At 37.1% G+C, this 21310-nt stretch overlaps 1 protein-coding gene across 3 annotated transcripts in view; it reads right to left on the reverse strand.

Moving 5' to 3' along the window:
* LOC150081700 (uncharacterized) overlaps positions 1-21310 on the reverse strand; it is a 222580-nt gene that overhangs the window by 133215 nt on the left and 68055 nt on the right. For all 3 annotated transcript variants that reach the window (XM_090378816.1, XM_090378814.1, XM_090378815.1), the window contains exon 4: positions 18370-19599. In XM_090378816.1, the coding sequence (XP_090234942.1) occupies positions 18370-19599 (1230 nt within the window). The remainder of the gene's footprint in view (positions 1-18369; positions 19600-21310) is intronic.

Consider the following 21310-nt stretch of genomic DNA (forward strand, 5'->3'; position numbering starts at 1 on the left):
TGCTCGGATTGTGAGGAGTGTTATGTGGGGGAGACGGGGCGACGTTTAAAAGACCGTCTGGGAGAGCACATGACCGCTATTAAGACTGCTAATTATGCGAGGTCTGCTGTGGCAGAGCATTTCTGGGAGAAACAGCATCGGATCTCTCCTGAAGACGCGGTCATTACGGACCGTGCCCATGGATTTTGGGAACGCAAGTGGCTCGAGAGCTTGCGATTCGGTTCATCCAGTCGCAATACTATTAACAGGGACAGGGGGACACGTTTACACCCCCTGTTTGAGGCGGTTGTCCTCAGACGGGATGACCGGTTCTGTTTGACACGCTCCCGAGCCACTTCCGTTTCCGATGCGCGCGTGGGGAATGCCGACCATGTGTCTGATGGACCACGTTCATGAGTGCCATGGGCCTGCTTCTTAAGGATGTGTCATTGCAGTAATAGTATACTGTTGAAGAAGAAGACAGCAGTCTCCGTAAGCTTCAGGTTTTATCGCTTTTAATCCAGTTTATTTTAGATAATTTTATTGCATCAAGATTTTAACTATATTTTTAATGTTTTTATCGTAGTTTATTTTATCATAATTTATTGTAATATTTTAGTCTTCCGACTTTGAAAGATAGAAAAGGCATGCAGCAGAAACAGTCATTATATTTTATTTCTGTATATTTTATTTTTATAGTAAATTTTTAATTCCTTGGCTGGTGTTTGTCTTTAATTATTGCAGTATGGAATTTTCCAGCCCCCATAGGCCTGCTTGAAGATATGGAAATCATATCCTTAGTTTTGCTGATGTAGCTCACCGCATTTCACCTTCAAGCTTCAGAACCTTACCATTCAGTCTGAACTTCTCAAACATCCACCACTAGTTCCTTAAATGCCGATCTTCATCTCCAATGGGATGAAGAAAACATAATTAATTACAATCTTTCCAAAACTCAGTTCTGTCTTTACATAGTTGTTTAAAGAAAAGTAACGCCGAGAGCGAAAAAAGAAAACCGGCTTTTTTTGGTTTTATTTATTTATTTTTATTTTATTCATTTATTATTACTTTTTTTTATTGATGCAGCTGAAGCAATATTTCTGATGCGATTCTCTTGACTTCTAATTTGTCTGTTGTTATAATCGCATCAGAAATATTGCTTCAGCTGCATCAATAAAAAAAAGTAATAATAAATGAATAAAATAAAAAAAATAAATAAAACCAAAAAAAGCCGGTTTTCTTTTTTCGCTCTCGGCGTTACTTTTCTTTAAACAACTATTCATTTTGTATAAATCTCAAATCCGCTCTACTGTGGAATATTGTTTTCACATCTGGGATGATTCCCCCAAAATCTCTTTTAAGCTTCCTGATTCCATTTTAAAAAAAGGCAGTCAGATTAATTAATTAACATCTTTCATGAAGTTTCTCCACTCTGTCTCATAGACATTCAGTTTCTGCTACATGCATGGCACTGTTCTTAGAACTGGCAAGCGCAATTCCCCAATTCTCTTCCAAACAAGTCCGAACACATGCCGCGCAATCAATCGACATCCATTCACTGTTCAAACTCGAAAACCAAACTCGCAGAATTTCGTCTTTCTCATTTATTCCATCTGTTCTGATGAACAACCTTCTTGCATATTCTCAAAAATTATAATTTACAGAAATTCAAGTATTGCGTTTCTGTCAACAAGAATTTCTTGCCTTTTAAACTTTCAATCTAACTGTGTTTTAATATATTCTAATACTTTTTGTGTTTGGGATTTTCATTAAAAAAAATTGATTACTGCCCCATTGCTCAAACGTTTTAGCTTGAATTTTTCTATATCTTGTTTGCCGAAACTATGGTTAATGGATGCCCTTTGATTGATGCACGCTCTGATTCTTTTAAAATGGTTTACGGTTCGGTTCATGGAAAGGAAGAAATAATGATTTTTTTTTTTCCAGTTTAGTTTTCCACTAGCACTATTCATTTTAAATATCTACCATAAATATTTTTCACAAGGCTGCTGGTTATTGGAATTCAGCTGTTTAGAGGTGTCTGCCTGTTTATTATTTTCCAGGGTAGTTTTGCATTCTTGTTTCATTGATATTACTACCAAGTATCGACGAGTGTCACCAACAAAAGCAAAGGTTGTATAAATAGTCAGATAAAATTTGATGTAAGTTGCTATCCTGCGATTACAACCTGTAAATTTAGTTTTTAATAGTAAATACTATGAAATGTCTCTTTAAAAATGTTGCTTAGTTTGCTTTCGGATTCTCCTACCAATTCACTCTTCCTTATCTATCGCCAAGTTGTAACATTACCTCTTTCCTCTGTGACTATCGTCTAAGGAATGGAACTCTCGTCTCTTTCTTGGCAGTGAAAAGTAATATTATGTATTGGTCTCCCCCTACTCGTTACTGCTCTCGCGCGTGTCGTCCTTAGTGTACGCTTTGTGTGAAACAGATAGGTTGCGGAATCTGGTAGACTAAACAGTACGCTTAGGATTGTTTCCGCATTGATGATACGTGAGTTGATATAATGTTAGACAGATTCTCACGGCTAGAAGAGATCTTTCTTTCTTTCTCGTAGAATTGGCAGCCTCTTCCTTTGACACACACAAGCACGCTCCTTTATAAATATTCTGTCCAAGAGTATTTTTTAGAGATTTTTTTTTCATTTTATGTTTTTCTTTTTTACTTTTTTTTCAGGAGGGTATGCACGAATACACGCAAACGTATTCGTGCTTGCTTTCCTCAAAAAAAAAAAAAAAAAAAAAACCGCATAATTTTATGTGGTATATTGCATAGCAATTAACTTATATGTTTAGCTTTTTTTTCACAGAAAATAACATTAAAACACACGTGACTATTTTAACTGCCGGATTTTCTTTATTCTGCAAATATACGCACAATAATAAAACGTTATGCTTGCGATTAACGTTTACTACCTTACATTTTCGTCAGGCGTGAGTTGCGGAGCCTTCCCCATATAATTCGTTACTCATGGTCAAGACATTCTAGATGAAGAAAAAGGCGGTTTTACCAAAATTAATATTGAAATATAAAACTCATAAGACTTTTGAATGTATTTCAATTTATACTGAAATACATTTAAAAGTCTTATTTATTTCAATTTATATTGAAATATATTAAAAATAAAATGTGATAAAACAAAATTACGTCTAGTGAAAAGTTTTTAAACTGCTTTTAAGTACTTTATATATATATTATAAGACAATTATATTATAAGACAACCAAAGCTTTCAGGAAAGAACCTTTTCCAAAAAAAAAAGAAAAAAAAAGAAACAAGTCTGTTCCTAGTTATCTTTTATTTTACAGTAAAGATACTAATTTTTGGCTGTTTTTACTTCTTCAAGAGGAGTGTTTCCATTTACAGTGGGTTTCCTCAGCCTACAAGTTATTTTTTGGTAGGAATTTTTTCCCGCTATAGAGTGCGGTTCAAGGTGTCTTGGTCGGTTAAGCCTCGGGCAGTCATGCACTCCCGTACTCCATCCATCCATGTCCTCCTCTTCTCCTTCTTCCAGGAGGTATCCATTCCAGGATAGCCTTTGGATATCTGGTTTCTTGCATCCGTTTTACATGTCCATACCATGTTAAATGCTTTTCTTTGATAGTGTCAATAGTATTCTTTTTCACTTCCATTTTCTCTTGTCTTCATTCCGTTTTCTGTCTCTTCTAAAGTTCTTGCTGAGCGCCTCCAAAAATCCATTTCTGTGGAGAGCAATTTGTTTTCCACTCGCCTCTTCAATGTCCAGTTTCGGCTCCATACAATAGAAGACTGTACAATCGTTTGAAATATAAGTTTCTTTGTATTATTTAGAATATTTTTGCTCCACGGGACAGAATTTAACAATTTAACATGCCGATAGCCTTTCTGCCGTCTGGAATTCTCTTATTGATCTTTGCTTGGGATGCTCCATCACTTTGTAAGATTGATCCCAAATATTTGAATTTATCGACTTGTTTGATTTTAAAGCCTGCAATATTTAGAATGTGTCCTGATCCTAAAGACAACATTTCAGTCTTGCTAAAATTGATTTTAAGACCCAATTGTTTATATTCCTCAAACAATTGACGACATGCATAGCCTGCATTTTCTAAGTCTTGTACTATAACCACCTGATCGTCTACAAAAAGTAAATTGTGAATATAGGTGTTCTTATTAATCGGCAATCCCATTGTATTGCATTTTTTGACCAGGATCTTAGGCAGATGTCGATATAAATTTTGAAAGTGTTGGTGACATGCATCAGCCTTGTAATAATTATGCCTTTTGAAGTGTGGAATTCAGGTGACAAAGCTGATTCCACTTTAATTCTGCATCTATTATTCCTGTAAATTGCCTTAATAATGTTAATCAGTTGTCCATCAATATTTGCCTCTTTCAGTGCTTCCCATAAGAGCTTTCTTGGAACACTGTCATATGCTTTTTTAAAGTCAATGAAAATCATAAAGATTTCTTTACCTTTCGATTGGCATTTTTCAAGGATCTGTCGTACTGTTGAGATCTGATCTATACATGACATCCCGGTTGAAAAAACATTTTGTTCTTCTGAAACCTCGATTCTGGCTTCTAAATGGTTCTTGATCCATTTTCCAAGAATCTTTAACAGCGGGTTCAGGACGCATATTCCTCTGTAATTTGAACAGCTTTTCCGATTTCCCTTCTTATACATTGATGTAATATATCCTGTTTTCATTTATTTCGGTATTTCTTCTCCTCTCAGTATACCATTTAACAGTTTTTGTATCAGAACAGCCACTCCCCTTCTTCCGTATTTCAGAAGGTCGAGGTCCAGGTGATTTGCCATTCCTTCCTTCCTTTATCAAGAGTTCCACTTGCAGATGTCCCGTTACTTTTTACGGTATAATGCAGGACCAGCAAATCTTTTGGGAGCGCGTGCCAAAATTGCTGATAGGTTTATGAAAAAAAATTTGCTGCGTGCCCGTAAGTTTATTTTACTTAATCGCTAGGGTTAAAAAGATAAAGGCCGAAGGTGAGGCGACACGTTATTAAATATATTGTATCAATAAACTATTCATTGAACCATCCCTAACAGAAACTTTTAACCAACCCCGAGCCTTGTACACCAAAATCCTTCACCGTCTTGAATTCTTCACGGTCTTCTTTTAAAAGTCCTTCATAGTACTTCATCCAGTCTTTCAAAGGTATTAATTGCAAACCAGCGCAGTGTTTATTCTGTTTTCTCAAGTTTTTAAGGACCTTCCACGATTCTGCTGATCGCTTGAAGCCCAATTTGCTATTAATAGTCGCGCATTTCTTTTTCCATTCTTCATTTTTCGCTTCTACTACCAACTGATTAGCTATTTTCTTCTTTTCAATATAAATGTTCCTGTATGCATCATTCCTATCACCAAGCCATTTCTGATATGCAAGTTTCTTTTCCCTCTACAGCAGGTCTTATTTTCTCTGTAATCCAGGTCTTTTTTGGTCCTTGGCTCTTCTTTTTGCCTAGGATTTCATGAGCTATTTTTTTACAATATTTTTTAAATATTCGTAGATTTCTTCAGTATTACCTTTTATCTCTATGTCAATTGCAGCATCCAATGTCTGGGTGAAGTTGTTTCTAATGCTGTCGTCTTGAAGTAGTTCAACGTTAAATTGGTCCACTTGTAGCATTCTCCTTCCCTGCATTGTTCCACCTCAGTGTTGTTTTAACAAGAAAATGGTCATATCCACATTCGGCTTCTCTATAAACTCTGACACCTTTCAATACATATGTCCCTGAATGTTTTGAAATAATGTAATCTAAAAGTGATCTAATTTGTCTTGTCTCCTGTGACCAAGTATATTTATGGATATCCTTAAGTTCATCCTTCAAGGTATCAGCCGTGTCATTAGTCGGGGCATATATTCCCAAAATACATATTTCTCTCCCATACATTGTCAATTCCAATGAGATCACGCTTTCATTAATAACTTGCCAGTTTTTGATGTTATGTCTCAATTTCTTTTTAACAGCAATAGAAACTCCTGCTCTTGCTCTTTCACTCTTGGTAGTATTCTCCCATTATTTCCTTTCCACGTCCCTGTTTCTTTGTCTCCGATAACACAACGTTGTCTAAATTGAATTTTTGCAGTTCATCCAGAAGAAAGTTTCTTTTAGTTGAAAGACCTTGAATATTCCAGCATCCCAAAATCATTGTCCTTTTCCGTTTGTCGAGTCGTTCCCGAAAGTGCAGTCCGTTTTCATTTTCACTTGTAGGTCGTTTAGCATTTGTGTATTTTTTACACTGAACGAGGAGCTAGCCCGTTGCAGCAACTCCCAACCTGGAGGACCAGGGTATCTCTCTCTCTCTCTCTTAGTCTGGCCCCTACCCTTTGACCTGTCCGGTTTGGGAGGCTCTACTAGTAGCTAAGCTACCGCCGACTTAGCTCTCCGTTTCATCGGGATACGCAACCCCCCCCCACCGCGACAAGGTGGAGAATACCATCAAAAAAAAAAAAAAAAAGTCAAAATACACTTTGCTCTTATTCTTTTAAGCTTAGTTCATTTAGAATTACAATAGAATACATGGAATTCTTCAAGTCAGCTATTCCGTTATTAACGCAACGATATTAATTTTCAAATCATAATTGCTTCAATATCCCTAATGTATATAATTCTGATAGTCATTACCTTGAGTAAAAGTAAATACATGGAAAAAGTTAATGCTTGTTTAATACATTTTGCACATCACTTTAGATGATGTGGAACACTGCATCGACATTACTTTTTGGCAGTCCCACATCATCAGAAACATCATTAATAATCAAATAATAAATAAATAAATAAAATAAATTTTCTGTTTATACTCCGGGACGACCAAACGGTTAGAGGAGTTCACAAGATAGACAGAATACAAGAAACAGCACCGTATTCAGCAGTCACGGGTTTGAACCCCGGTCACTCAATGCACGTGTACTTATGTACCCGCGCGCCTGACCACTAGGCTACGGCGATGGTAAGCCACTGACTTGTTACTTTATGCAATGGCAAACTGTCGATTTAATTTCATGAAATCGAAGCTTATTATATAGAGCGTATACTTTTTTATCTATAATTGCTTAACACCGGGTGACAAAACAAAAATCATAATTTTAAAATTAACAGCATTAAAACTTCTTTTATCCGCTTGAAAATTTCCCTATAAATGAAGAACAAATGTATATCCTTTCTACCTAACATCTTACGTTTCGTTATTAAAATTATGTACAACTACCAGACATTGGTTGCAAATCATGAAAAGGTTTCCATCTCCTTGTTGGATTCAATTAACAGTTTTGTTTTTTGTAGACGAGGTCATATTTAATGTGTTGGGTTAAGTTAGCAATTGTGAGATACTGGAAATAAAAAAAAAATATATATATAAAATAATAGTTAAAGTTATCATTGTGCCATAACACACGATAAGGGGCCCTAGATCTGCGGCAGCGTCTACCTGGACTGGAGAGAAATTAGCTTGACAGTTGATGGTCATAGTAGTAATAGTAGTAGTAGAGGCGTCTGATGAAAAAAGCAAGCTTATGTAGCATCAGCCAAAAAAAAAAAAAAAAAACTTCACACATTCATTCTCTCCAAAAGTTCGTACATTTCCTCTTTGAATTTATTTAAGCTATCAACTTCCACCACGAGAGATGGAAGTTTATTCCAGCAATTAACTACCCGCTGGCTAAAGGCAAATTTCTGTACATCTGTTCTACAACTGTCTTTCCTCAATTTGAATTTATGTCCCCTCAGGTTCATAATCTGGGCAAGCGGAAGAATCCCATCAGCATTGAGTTTGCTCAAACCATTCAAGGCCTTATACACCTCAATCAGATCACCTCGCAGGCTAACCCCGCTTGCATCGTTACTGCTATCGCTAGCAACGTACTGCTCTCTTATTCTTCTGATCGCTTGGCCACTAGTTGGCACCGCTCCTGCCTCCACGTGGCGGGGTCGGAAACCTGGGAGAAGGAAGCTCCTCTCCCGGGGCGAAAAGGAGCAACAATGGATTGCGATGAATATCCACCACTAGAGCCAACAGGCTCTCAACATATTGACACCCGTAGAAGGGAACATGATCCAAGTCTCTCAAAAAGAATGAGAACAGATTCTAGCAAACCAGAACCACCAGCTTTTCTGATAATGCATTCACTGTCGAATCAACCAGTAAGCAAATTGTCTCCCTTTGTCATTCAAAGATGTCTTGAAAACTCAGCAGGAACACCAAAAATGGTAAAAAGACTCCAGTCAGGAGATCTATTAATTGAAACCACGCAGGCAAGACACTCTGAACTGTTATTGAAACTTTCAACTATAAGCGGAATCCCAATTAAAGTCACCCCGCATAATACACTGAACTCCTCTAAAGGAGTTATAAGTGAGTGGGATTTACTAAACGTCACCGAAGAGGAAATAGTTACAGAATTACAAGAACAAAAAGTAACACAAGCAAGGCGAATAATGATCAGGAAGGACGATAAACTACTTCCAACACGAAATATCATATTGACCTTTAGTACACCAAATTTACCAAACTCAGTGAAAGCAGGCTACCTCCACTGCCGAGTCCGAGCATACATTCCAAATCCCTTAAGGTGTTTCAAATGCCAAAAATTTGGTCATTCTCAAACAACATGCAGAGGTGAAATTACATGTCCTAATTGTGGTTCGAAAAATCATTCTCAAACAGATTGTACTGCAAAATCTCCAGAGTGCCCAAACTGTAAGAATGATCACCCAGCTTATTCAAAATCATGTGATCTGTGGAAAATGGAAAAAAAGATACAGAAGTTTAAGATTGAAAACAAAGTATCATATCAAGAAGCAAGAAGACAAGTCAAGGTAACAATGCCAAAACGCAGCTATGCTACTGCTACCCAAAACTGTCAAGCTGTTGCTATCCAAACAGAAGTGTCAATCCCTCCTAACACATCCATTGCAGAATGGGCACGATCTGTACTTTTGACAAATCAGCCCGCTAACAAACCTGTTTCAATCGACGAAATAAACAATACTCCACTCTCAGTTCCATCTAAAATTACGTCAATTGATAAATTACAAAGGAAACCACAAAGGCAACGCGCCACTGAATTGCAACAACTTAATTCAAGCAGCATGGACAGCGAAGCTGTAAATGCACAAGAGGAAACAATCCTTGATCTTCATGCGGAAGATGACATGGAAACTGGATGTTCATCTACTGGTACCGATGAGGTAGAAGGGAGTACAGAATACGGACGCCCTTTTTTTCCAAGAAAGGATAAGATAAAACATGATCGTCAAAAGCAAACTGCTCCATCTTACAAGAAACAGACAGAATCATCTTCCCTCTCTAAAACCAAATAATGATGTACATCGTACAATGGAATTGCAGAGGTTTACGCAGTAATACCGATGATATATATGATTTGATCTCGCAATATAATCCGGTAGCCATTTGCTTGCAAGAGACTTACTTAAATCCTAAGGTAACTTATTCAATTAAACATTTTACAGTCTATAGAAAAGATAGAATTAGTTCAAGCCATGCACATGGTGGAGTTGCAATTTTAGTGAATTGTAAATTTCCAGCAAGAAAGATTCCTCTTCAGACCCACTTAGAAGCCGTTGCAGTTCGTGTAGCAATGGGAAAAACTATAACTCTCGTCTCGTTGTACCTTCCACCTAACAATATTTACACGTTTCAAGAATTAGAAGATCTTATAAAACAAATACCATCTCCTTTTTGTCTTCTTGGTGACCTAAATGCACATCATCCGCTATGGGGATCTGCTCACATGAATAATAGAGGGCACTTGCTAGAAAAGCTCATAGACCAAGAGAACCTAACTTTGCTAAACACTGGTCAAAACACCTACACTAATCTCTCCACGGGATGTATGTCGGCAATTGATTTGTCTATTTGTTCCCCTGAGTTACTTCCTATTATAGATTGGACGGTTTTAAATGATCTGCACAACAGTGATCACTTCCCAATAATATGTAGAATCCAAACAACGCAGACACCTTGCCCTGATCATCGGGTATTATGGAAATTTTCTAAAGCAGATTGGGAAAAGTTTTCTGTCTCCATCTCCTTTGATAGCCAATTGATACAACTAGGGTCCATTGATGATGTCACCGAGCACATTACCAAACAAATAATAGCAGCAGCTTCCAAAGCAATACCAATGTTTTCTGCTTCCAAACACAGAAATCTTAGACATTGGTGGAATGATGCTTGTACCATAGCGAAAAAGGAAAAAAATAAAGCCTGGAATCTGTTCCGTAAGTATCCAACCACCCACAACCTAATTCAGTTTAAAAGGCTTAAGGCAAAAGCACGACAAACAAGAAGACAAGCCAAAAAAGAATCGTGGATACAGTTTGCGTCTTCTATCACAAAAGACACCAGCAGTAAAATTATTTGGAAAAAAATTCAACAACTAAATGGAAAATTTTTACCGGTTTCTGCTCCAATTTTAACCAAGAACGGACAAGAAATATCTTCACCACAAGAAATAGCCAACGCGCTTGCAGAGACTTTCTCCGAAACTTCCGCCACTACTGCTTATGATACTTCCTTTCTACAAACTAAAGCCATAGCAGAAAAATATAAGATAAATTTCCAAACAACCCAGTTTCTAGCCTACAATGAACCTTTCCGTCTTTGTGAACTCCAAACAGCAATAAACAGATCACCAAATAGCGCTGCCGGAGCTGATGGAATCTATTATGTAATGCTAAAACATCTAAACAATATATCTCTGAATCTGCTAATAACATTCTTTAATCGCATCTTCCTTGAAGGTGTATATCCCTCTGTCTGGCATCACGCTGTTATTCTAGCCTTTCCCAAACCAGGAAAAGATCAAACACTCACACAAAATTATCGACCAATCTCCCTCACCAGTTGTCTAGGTAAAACTCTAGAAAAGATGATACACAGGCGACTTACCTGGGTTCTTGAAACTGAAAAGCTACTAAACAACAATCAATTTGGTTTCCGACAAAACAGGTCCACTTTAGATCTCATGGTGAAAGCAGAGACTAACATTCGTAATGCTTATGTGAAAAACGAACACCTTGTAATGGTAAGTTTGGACATTGAAAAGGCTTTTGACACAACCTGGAGGTATGGCATATTGCGAGAACTTTATTCCCTAGGATTGCGGGGACATTTACCGAAATTTATTCAAAACTTTCTGCAAAACAGAACATTTCAGGTTCGTTATCAAACAGTACTTTCTCGTATTTATACCCAAGAAGAAGGTGTCCCACAAGGGTCAATACTTAGCGCTACTCTGTTTTCACTCAAGCTGAACTCTATAACCCACAACATTCCCAATACTGTCGATTTATACATGTACGCTGATGATCTCACTCTATCTTGCAGTTCAAAAAATATTCATACTATTGAAAGACAGCTGCAACTCTCCATAAATAAGCTAGAAACATGGACACAGAAGAATGGATATCGTATGTCAGAACAAAAAACTGTTGCAATTCACTTCTGCAAAAAACGTAAGCTGCATCCGGAACCGGAGCTTCGGCTAAAGAACCACCTGATACCACTCACCAGTAACCTTCGATTCCTAGGTTTAATGTTGGACACCAAACTTAACTTTGTTTCTCACATAACATATCTCCGAACTGTATGTTTAAAGAAATTAAATATTCTTCGGTCCATTTCTGCCATGAAATGGGGTGCCGACAGATACTCTCTGCTACATCTGTATCGTGCTCTTATCAGGTCACGATTAGATTATGGAGCTGTTGTCTATGACTCTGCTAGGAAAAGTGCACTAAGCAGACTGAACACCATCCAACATAGTGCCCTTCGTACTTCGCTAGGAGCCTTTAGAACATCCCCTGTCCAGAGTCTGTATGTAGAGGCGTACGAACCTCCACTTCACCTTAGAAGGAAAATGCTACTCCTTAATTATGGAGCCAAAATTCAAAGCCTTCCAGCCCATCCTGTTCGACCATTGCTTCTCAACCCTGATTGGATCACGTTCTACAACAGCAAAGTTACAGAAAATAGACCCACTGGTATTCGATTAAAAGAATTGATACATGCCTGGGACATAAACTTTGACAATATGCTTCAAGAGAATGATGTACCTAATCCACCCTGGTCTGTAACTCTCCCTCACTGTGATAAATATTTTCAGCAATGGGGAAAGAAATCCCTGCCAGATGAAAGTATTAAACAGCTCCATAAAGGACATGCCCTCAATAATGCTCAACGCTGTATAATATATACAGATGGTTCGAAAACAGACTCTTCTGTTGGTGCTGCAGCTGTCTTTCCCTCTTTTACATTTTCTATATCACTACCAGTTGAGTGTAGCAGTTACACTGCAGAATTATATGCAATAAAATTAGCCCTAGAAAATATAAACACTTCCTATAATACTAGCAGTATAATATACACAGACTCCAGGAGTGCAGTGTCTGCTTTCGACAATAATCTTTCAATATCGCATCCCATCATAAAACAAATTTTTTCCTGCTTAAACCACCTACGAAGTAAGAATCATAAAGTGTTATTTTGCTGGATTCCAGGGCACTCTGGTATCACAGGTAATGAGAGAGCAGATCAGGCAGCCAAACAACCAATCAGTGCAATACCATCACATTACCAAGTACCATACATAGATTATTTGAAGCGCATTAAAAAAATCTATACAATCCACTGGTCTGAAATCTGGAGGTCACAAACGAACAACAAATTGCTCGAAATCAAAGAGGAACCAGCACTATGGAAATCTAGCTTAAGGAAAAACAGACAAGAAGAGGTTGTGCTAGCAAGATTACGCATAGGGCATACGCATCCAACCCATGTATATCTACTCAAGCAGGATGTCCCACCTCAATGCACTCATTGTACTTTACCACTTACCGTGAAACATATACTCTTAGATTGTAAGCAGTATTCCTACTTCCGAAGGAATAGTTTTCTTTCACTCTCACAACTGCAAGAGCCTCTATCACTTGCTCATATTATTGGAAACAATGCGAATTTAGATGAACTATTTACTTTTCTTAAGCAGATACAAATATATGATTTTCTATGATTAAAAACTGGAATGAAGTTTTATATAAAAACATGTTATAGGAACAGGCACATTTTGGCCCTAGTTGCCCTTGTGCCCAAAAATACCAATACCAATACCAATACCTCGCAGGCACCAAGTCTCCAGACGCTGCAATTTGCAGAACTTAAGCCCTTCTTGGTAAGAGGGCCCCTCACCAATCCTGTAGCCTCTTTTCTGTACTCGCTCAAGCAACTCTACATCCTTCCTAAAATGAGGCCTCCAGATCTAGATCTGTACGCAGTACACAAGACGTGGCCTGACCATTGCCTTATACAAAGGGATAATCACCTCTTTTTCCCTACAATAAAATTCCTGTATATCATTGACAATACCGACTGCTTAAGTGAGCAGGACATTTTTAAGTTTATTGATGAGAAGGGATTGAATTGTAGTGTGAATGCGTCGCGGAATTCTCTCTTAGTATAGGTATATTAGTTACTTAAAGTCCCACAAGCGAAGGAATTTCAGCAAACGATTGTTTTTACAACAAGAGGGATCGCCCGGATATAATACCCACTTGGGAAGCTCATAAAAGGAAGATGTACTCTTCACCGGTTCAGTGCCTGGATGAAGTGAAAGAAAAATTACCGCCCAGTTACTCTATTTTGCCTAAATTTTCGATAATGTTGTTGCCAACAGAACTTGCCCTCTTCACGAGTAATTTACTTAATTATGCTTCAATATCATGGTCTCTGAAACCAGATGCTAGGTCACCTGTAGCATTTTACGGAAAATAAAAAAATGTACGGAATGAGAAATTTTAAGGAAAGAGATTGCCAAAAAATTTTGAAACTTTTTTGGCAGTCTCTTTGAATTTCGATTTCAGTTTCTTGTTCGATATTATCCTCACGGATCTGTCACGAGCGTCCGAATCCGTAGTTATTAATTTCCCCATGCTTAAAACTGTTTTCCGATAGGTTTCTTGATCCCTGATTTTAATTTATTCAAAGTTATTTGAAACATCGCAAATATAAGGTTCTGACGTTGACGCATTTGACGAGAAGACAATGATAACGTTTCTTCCTCTCTCACCTTCCTTTTTGATTCTTCTCTTCATGATGTCAGCATCCCTCAAGGTTCCTCCCTAGGTCTTCTCCTTCTTAATTCACGTGTAAGCTTTTTGATTTATACCCAAACCGCACCTTGATTTCTTCTATACCTGGGCATCGAACAGTAACTTTATTTGTAAATATTCTCCAACTCCACATAATGTTCTATTCTGATCCTCACATTCAATTCATTATGACTATTCTTCTTTCTTCTACTTTTACAGGACTATTCATAGCTTTCATATTGTTCATTATATATATATATATATATATATATATATATATATATACAGTGAAACTTCTCCTAACGGACACCTCTCGTTAACGGACATCTCTCTACAACGGACATTTTCAAATTCCCCAACTCACCTCCATTGGTTTTAACGTGTTTGCAGCGTCTGTCTAGCGGACATTCTCTGTAGCGGACGCGGACAGGCAATCTGCACTGTTTCGTTTAGATTAGCACTTTATTTGATCTCCTCATAATGGACAGCGGGCGAGCTCACGGCCCTTTTTCTAGGAACGTTTCTTCGACGTATTGCCTCAATCGTGTGTTTATTTTCTATTTCCGATTCTCTGAATTTTATCAAGGTTTACGTCGCGGTTCAAACCCTTTTTCAAGAATTTTAAGGCACGTGTAAAACTTCTGATGAATTCGGTGTGTGCAGGGGGTGGGGGATATGGTTGGCCTTTCGTCTTTTCAGTTTCAGTTTTCAGTTTTGTTCAGTGTCGTGTGAAGTGCACAATGTCTTCTCGTAAACATTTAACTTTAAAAGATAAAGTCGAACTCATTAATGCGTATGATCGGCAAAAAAATAGTGTTCGCACTCTCGCTGCAAAATTCAAAATCGGGAAGACGCAGGTAAGCGACATCCTAAAGAAAAAAAAATGAACTGCTCAAACAATTTTGGCAACACGGAAATGATCAGGTTCAAAAATCATTCCCGAAAATTGTTGGACTTCAAATTTGTCGCGCACATGCTAAACAAATTCCCATTAATGGGCCTATTATTAGGGAAAAGGCTTTGGGGGTTGCGAAATCTATGGGAGTAAATGAGTTCAAAGCTTCTGTGGGATGGCTAGACAAGTTCAAAACTCGGCATAAAATTTCTTGGAAAACCGTAAGTAGTGAAGGTGGATCTGTTGATACTGGGGTTGTAACAGAGTGGACCGTCAAATTGGAAGATTTATGTTGTGATTTTGAAGCTAAGGATATTTACAACTGTGACGAAACAGGGTTGTTTTTTTTTAAAGCTCTTCCTGAAAAAAACAATGAGTCTTAAAAACGAAAAGTGCCAGGGCGGAAAAATTTCTAAGGAACGCTTGACTGTACTATTGTGTACAAATATGCTGGGAGACTTTGAACAACCTCTTGTTATAGGAAAACCACAAAATCCTCGTTGTTTCAAGGGCATAAAGTTGAATCTTTTGAATGTTGACTGGAAGTCTAATAAAAAAGCGTGGATGACACGAGATATCATGAGCGAATGGATAAGTCACTTTAACCAAAACATGATTCATCAAAACAGAGAAATTATTCTTTTCATGGATAATGCTGCATCTCACCCGCACATTGAATTGTCCAACATTCAAATCATTTTTCTGCCACCAAACACATCTGCAGAGTGTCAGCCCTTGGATCAAGGGATAATAAAAAATTTTAAACTTCACTACAGAAAACGTGTTTTAAGACATCTCATTGCAAACATGAACGATGTAACATGTGCGAGTGACCTTGCAAAGAAAATCAGCATCCTAGATGCGATTCAATGGATTTCCTCTTCAGTAAACGCAATTAGAAAACAAACTGTCGTGAACTGTTTTGTAAAGTCTGGCTTCTCAAACGCAAAAATTGAAGTTGTGAACAGCAATGTGGAGCACCAAGAAGAACAAGAACTTCAACATCTATTGATAATGTACGATACTTCCGCTACAAGTGACCCTGGCTACAAAGATATAGACTCAAACCTCACTACAGAAGATGGTGCTCTAGATAGCAACGACATTATCATCGATATTTTTCAAGAAGTTCCTCATGAGGATGAAGAAATGGAAGGAGGTCATTCTGTCGAAGAACATATTAACGACGAACCACCGATGAAAATAGAAGAAGAAGCGCTCATACAAATCAATCGTTTAAAAATGTTTTTCGCCGCTGAAGAAGATACTGAAGGACTTTCGATGGTTTCTTCACTCCAAACAAATGTTGAAAACAAAATTATCAGCCCGAAGAAGGTGCAGAAGAAAATAAGTGATTACAGTATGTATTTTTCTTAAGATAAAGTCATAATATGCATAGCACAATTGTACGTATATTATTTACAAAAATATTGTTAAAAATCTGTATATATTTTAATTTAAGTTTACATTAAACGTTTAACGATTTTTCTTTCATTCTTATTTTTTTTCTCCCTCAGACTTCTTGTTAGCGGACACTTCTCTCTAACGGACACATTTTCGTTCCCCATGGCTGTCCGTTAAAGGGAAGTTTCACTGTTGTATATATATATTTTTTTTTTTTTTTTGCTGCGTCTGTCTGTTCGCCCCATTCTTGAAACTCATCACGCGCGCACGCACGCACGCACACACACAGAGTAAAATTGCTCCTCGAAAATTCTTTCGATTGCTCTTCCTTTCTTACACAAAATTATCGCTATGAATTTTTTTATCCTATTGTTTTGCTAATTAAACAACTGTCCCAGTGCCATAATTGTTTAATTCATATCAAATACCATAGAGACAATGGTAGATTAAGTCCCTTTTTTAAACTGCCCAATTTAATCATATACCCTATTATAACAAATACATAAAAATGGAATTTACAAAATAATGGCAGGAAATGATGCTCTTTCATTTACATTTACTAACTAATAATAAAAATGTAATGTATAAAATAACAAATAATATGTAGATAGGGGTGAATAGGTTTATTTCATATAATTATTTTTTTTAATTTATACATTCCACTTTTATGTATTTGTTATTTTTTGATTTCCATTCCACTTTTAAGTATTTATTTATTTTACTATTTAGTTTGTTTTTAATTTTGCGTATATCATTTTTTTAATTTTCAACCATATTTTAAAATCTTTTTATTGTGATACCATTTCCATATTGTAACTAAAGCTTCTCTATATGTAATTTTAACATTTTCTATTTGTGTGGAATCTCAAGTGAATTTAAGCAAAAGCCTTAAATTCACTCGAGATTGTACAGTTCGTAAGTTAGATATTTTAATTTAATTTATCTGCATATGATAAATGTCACCGTCAGAATTACTAGCCTTCAACTCAGATATAGGCCTACTAACCTTGGAACGGCGACCATATTCAACTGTACTGATTCACAGGAAGCAGTATGCTTTTGCACGCACCTGGTGTACCATCGTAATGGCTACTTGCACCTGTGTAAGCGTTTTGGTTTTACCTAGAATTGGCTGCGGACCATATCATGCAGTTTTATTTATATATAAAATACTTCTTTTTAAACTGGAACCCTGACTTCTTCCTTTCTCTCTCTCTCTCTCTCCCAGTTTGCTTTTTTCCTTACAGCTATCTGTACCAAGGGGTAATTCACGTAGACATGTTACTTGTATTGCAGTCTGTCGTTATAATCTCTTGCCAACAGAGTTTCCATCATCTAAAATGCACGCTTGTAAACATTTATGGCGTCGACATTTTTTTGCCACTATAGGCTTTTAAAACTTATGTAACCGAAGTGCTTCTCAGTCATTTTACCATCTCAAAGGCTATTTACTCAGTAATCGAAGTACAATTTTCTTTATGTTATGAATGTAATATACCTCACTATCGTATCCAGGTATCATCGTAAGGGGACATGACGACCAGATTTTTTAGCGTTTTTTTAGATAGACCTAGAAACACTTATACGCATGATTAAGGGAGGTATATTCTCCCCTCTGCCTGCCCCTGAATACGCCCCTGATATACCTGAAGTTTGTAAAAAAAAGGCAGTATCATATGATCGTTGTTCGTACTATGTAGTGTATATATCTATAGGTTTATCCTCACTCTCGGAAATTGCATCTTGTTTTCACACATTTTTTTGGGAAAACTTTGGTAATGTGTTATGGAAATAAATAAATATTAATTTCCAAAACCGTATAATTCTTCTAGGACGCTTTGTATCGCCATTATCTATTTAATTATTTATAAAATAAATAAACAGCATCATCTATTAAATCGTTAATAAAATAATAGTCCATGAAATCAGTCCCAAACTTTTGGTCATGCCGTTACTTACCTCTTGTGGTTTCGATATTTGAGTAATTTCTTCCACATTTTGCTTTAATAAAGACGCTTCATTTTGCTCTTCGTTCTTCCGTTCATGTTCGTCAAATGCGGAATATTCATAACCTACTCCAGGCTGATACTTTCTCACTTGAAACATCTGCATATTTTCAAGTTTTTCTTGCACATAATTGTAAAATGATTCCAAACTAGGGAAAATAACTGTCTTACTTGTTTTTTCTTCCTTCATTGTCCTTGTACTTTCAGGTGGTTTACATTCGTTCGCTGTTATTTCTTTAATTGCCTCACATGGAAGTTCTTCAGTTTTCACCAGCGTTCTATCGATATCACTATCCGATAAGTCCACTATTTCTTCTCCTTCTCCTTTGTCAACTGAGGAACTTTCAGTCTCATAATTGTCGACTGAGACACTTTCAGTCACATTTTTGTCAACTGGGGAACTTTCAGTCACATCTTTGTCAACTGGGGAACTTTCAGTCACATCTTTATCAACTGAGACACTTTCAGTTACATATTTGTCATTGATGAGGTTTTCCTTACACGAAATTTCTGTCATTTCTTTGTCGTCTCGAGCAGAAACTACTGGATGACTTCCTTCCGACTGGACAGTACAAGAAACAGGAGGGTCCACAATTTGTACAGATTCTGTTGAATTATACGTAGCTACTTCTGCTAGGACCTCTGATAACGCGTTTTGTGCCTGGCTTTCTTCCTTTAATTTCTCTTCTACAGAAGCTTCATCATCTTCCAAATCACGAATTGTCTCTTCTTGAATATTTTTGTTTTCTGTTAACATTTCGGTATCTGCTTCAGGTAGCGGCCCATTACAAGCTGCGGCATTCGATTTCTCATCATTTATTTTGTGTTTGTTTTCGGGAACTGTTTCCTCCAGATCATCATCATGAAATTCCATTTTTTCCTTTGTTTCTTCTATTGTGGAGTCTTGATCTATGGACATATCGCTTGTGTCACCATTACATGACACATAATCATAAACTGGTTGATCCGTTGTTGCTTCCTCTAACTGAAGTTCCTCGTCTATCTTCATGCACTCTGCAGTTTCACAGTCAGCCATGTTGTTAAAATTATTTACCCTCTGTATCGATTTGTCCTGTGTTGAAGATGCTTTTGATACTTCAGAAAAGTTGGAATAGTTTTGAAGGAGCGCAGTTGACTTCGACTTTTCTGATGACAGTGCTGGCTCTTCGAAAAGAGTAATGGTCTGTAAATAATAAAAAGTGTAACATTAAAACAACATAGTTAATATATATATATATATATATATATATATAACAATAAAAAGTATACATAAAAACTATACATATATATATTCAAATAAAATAAAATAAATATAAAATAAGAAAATTGTGTGGTTAGTATATAAGCCTGTAACGAAGTCAGGCAATAACGTGGCCAGACTAATTCTGTGTAAACAAAAAAACGGAAAACAATTATTACCTTTGGGTTTACTAATCATCAAAGAAAAATTCTTCGCTAGAAACTTGTTTGAGAAAGTGAAAGATGTATGGGAAGGCGCATCCTCCTTCCCATACAGCTCTTTTGACGATTTTTATCTCTCCCCGAAATAAAAAGAAATATGAAATAAAAATACCATATTGGAACATCGTTAGTCCCAAAAAATCCGATTTCCAGCAGCGTTATAGACATGACAGAAACATTGGGGTGAGTGTGTGTGTAAAGTCAGAAGGGAAATACTTGGAAGTTCACCGCGCCGCTAAAAGTTAGTGATAAAATATTGTCTTTTATAGAATTAGCCAGGTTGATTGTCAGCTTTTTTATATTACTAAAAGTATTAGGACTGAAACGAATAAGAATAATTTATACAAATAGTTTAGAGAGTTGTATCATAGCAGAGAAAAGTATAAACAAAGATGCAGAAGGCAGGAATGTCATTTACAATCATCACATCACGCTGAAATCCGTTCAGCGAATTTGAATGAGGATATGTAATAATAAAAAAGAAGAAAAAAAAAAAGAAACTCTTCATATTAGGACTATCCGATAACAATCTATTCCATTCATGTGTATTTTGTCCATAAATTGCGTGTGTTCTCTATTCGATTTGCTTGTTTTGCTGGAAGAAGAACCCGAGCTTCGTGGGGGAAACCTTTCTATCCACTCATGAGACCGGCTAACTCAGACGCGGAGCGAAAAAGAGCTCGCAAAAGTTTTTCACATCATTGACGGGATTCGAACTCCGGGCCTTTTCTACCCGGTGTGGGGAAAACGGTGATTATAACCACTGTGCGCGGATATGTAATGGAATGGAATGTAATGGTAAGGTAATGGTCAGGATTTAGCATACGGCTGACTCTAAAGCTCTCAACAGACCGAAGATCTTCATCTGGAATATAGTACGCAAGATAAATGAGCTTCTGTTCTGTGCATGAAGATTAAATTGAATTTTAAGCAGAAAATGTTTCTCAGAAGGGAATCGTTAGAAAGAACAGTAACAAAGATGCATGCATATTACATTAATAGGAGACTGCTTATTTTAATAAAAAGAGACCTCTAAACTGATCGTGCTGTGAGGAATAAAGCTGTGCCTAAAGTTGCGAAGAATCATCATGGAGATCCAGAAATGTGTAGAAGCAATTGCCAGTGTGCTTACTTACATACGCAGAGCGTTGCAGCTTCAGGAGTTCCACTGACGTGTTGTTCCCACCCACAAACTTTTATCACGAAGCTTAATGCACAACCAGCGTTATCATGCTTGGCGGAACTGACCTCTAGAGAAGTGGAAGAGGATTCTCTCCAGTGACGAATCTCAATATGCTTAGTTCTCATCAGATGGAAGAAGTCGTTGTGGCGCCAACTCAGAACATTTTGAAAACGATTGCGTCTTCTTCGCTGTGAAGCATAGCGGTTGTGCCAGTATGATAATTCAGAGCCCCTTTTCGTGGTATGGCATT

Source organism: Mastigoproctus giganteus, chromosome 8 (assembly GCF_048544385.1).
Source record: "Mastigoproctus giganteus isolate SK-2022 chromosome 8, ASM4854438v1, whole genome shotgun sequence".
Classification (NCBI taxonomy): domain Eukaryota; kingdom Metazoa; phylum Arthropoda; class Arachnida; order Uropygi; family Thelyphonidae; genus Mastigoproctus; species Mastigoproctus giganteus.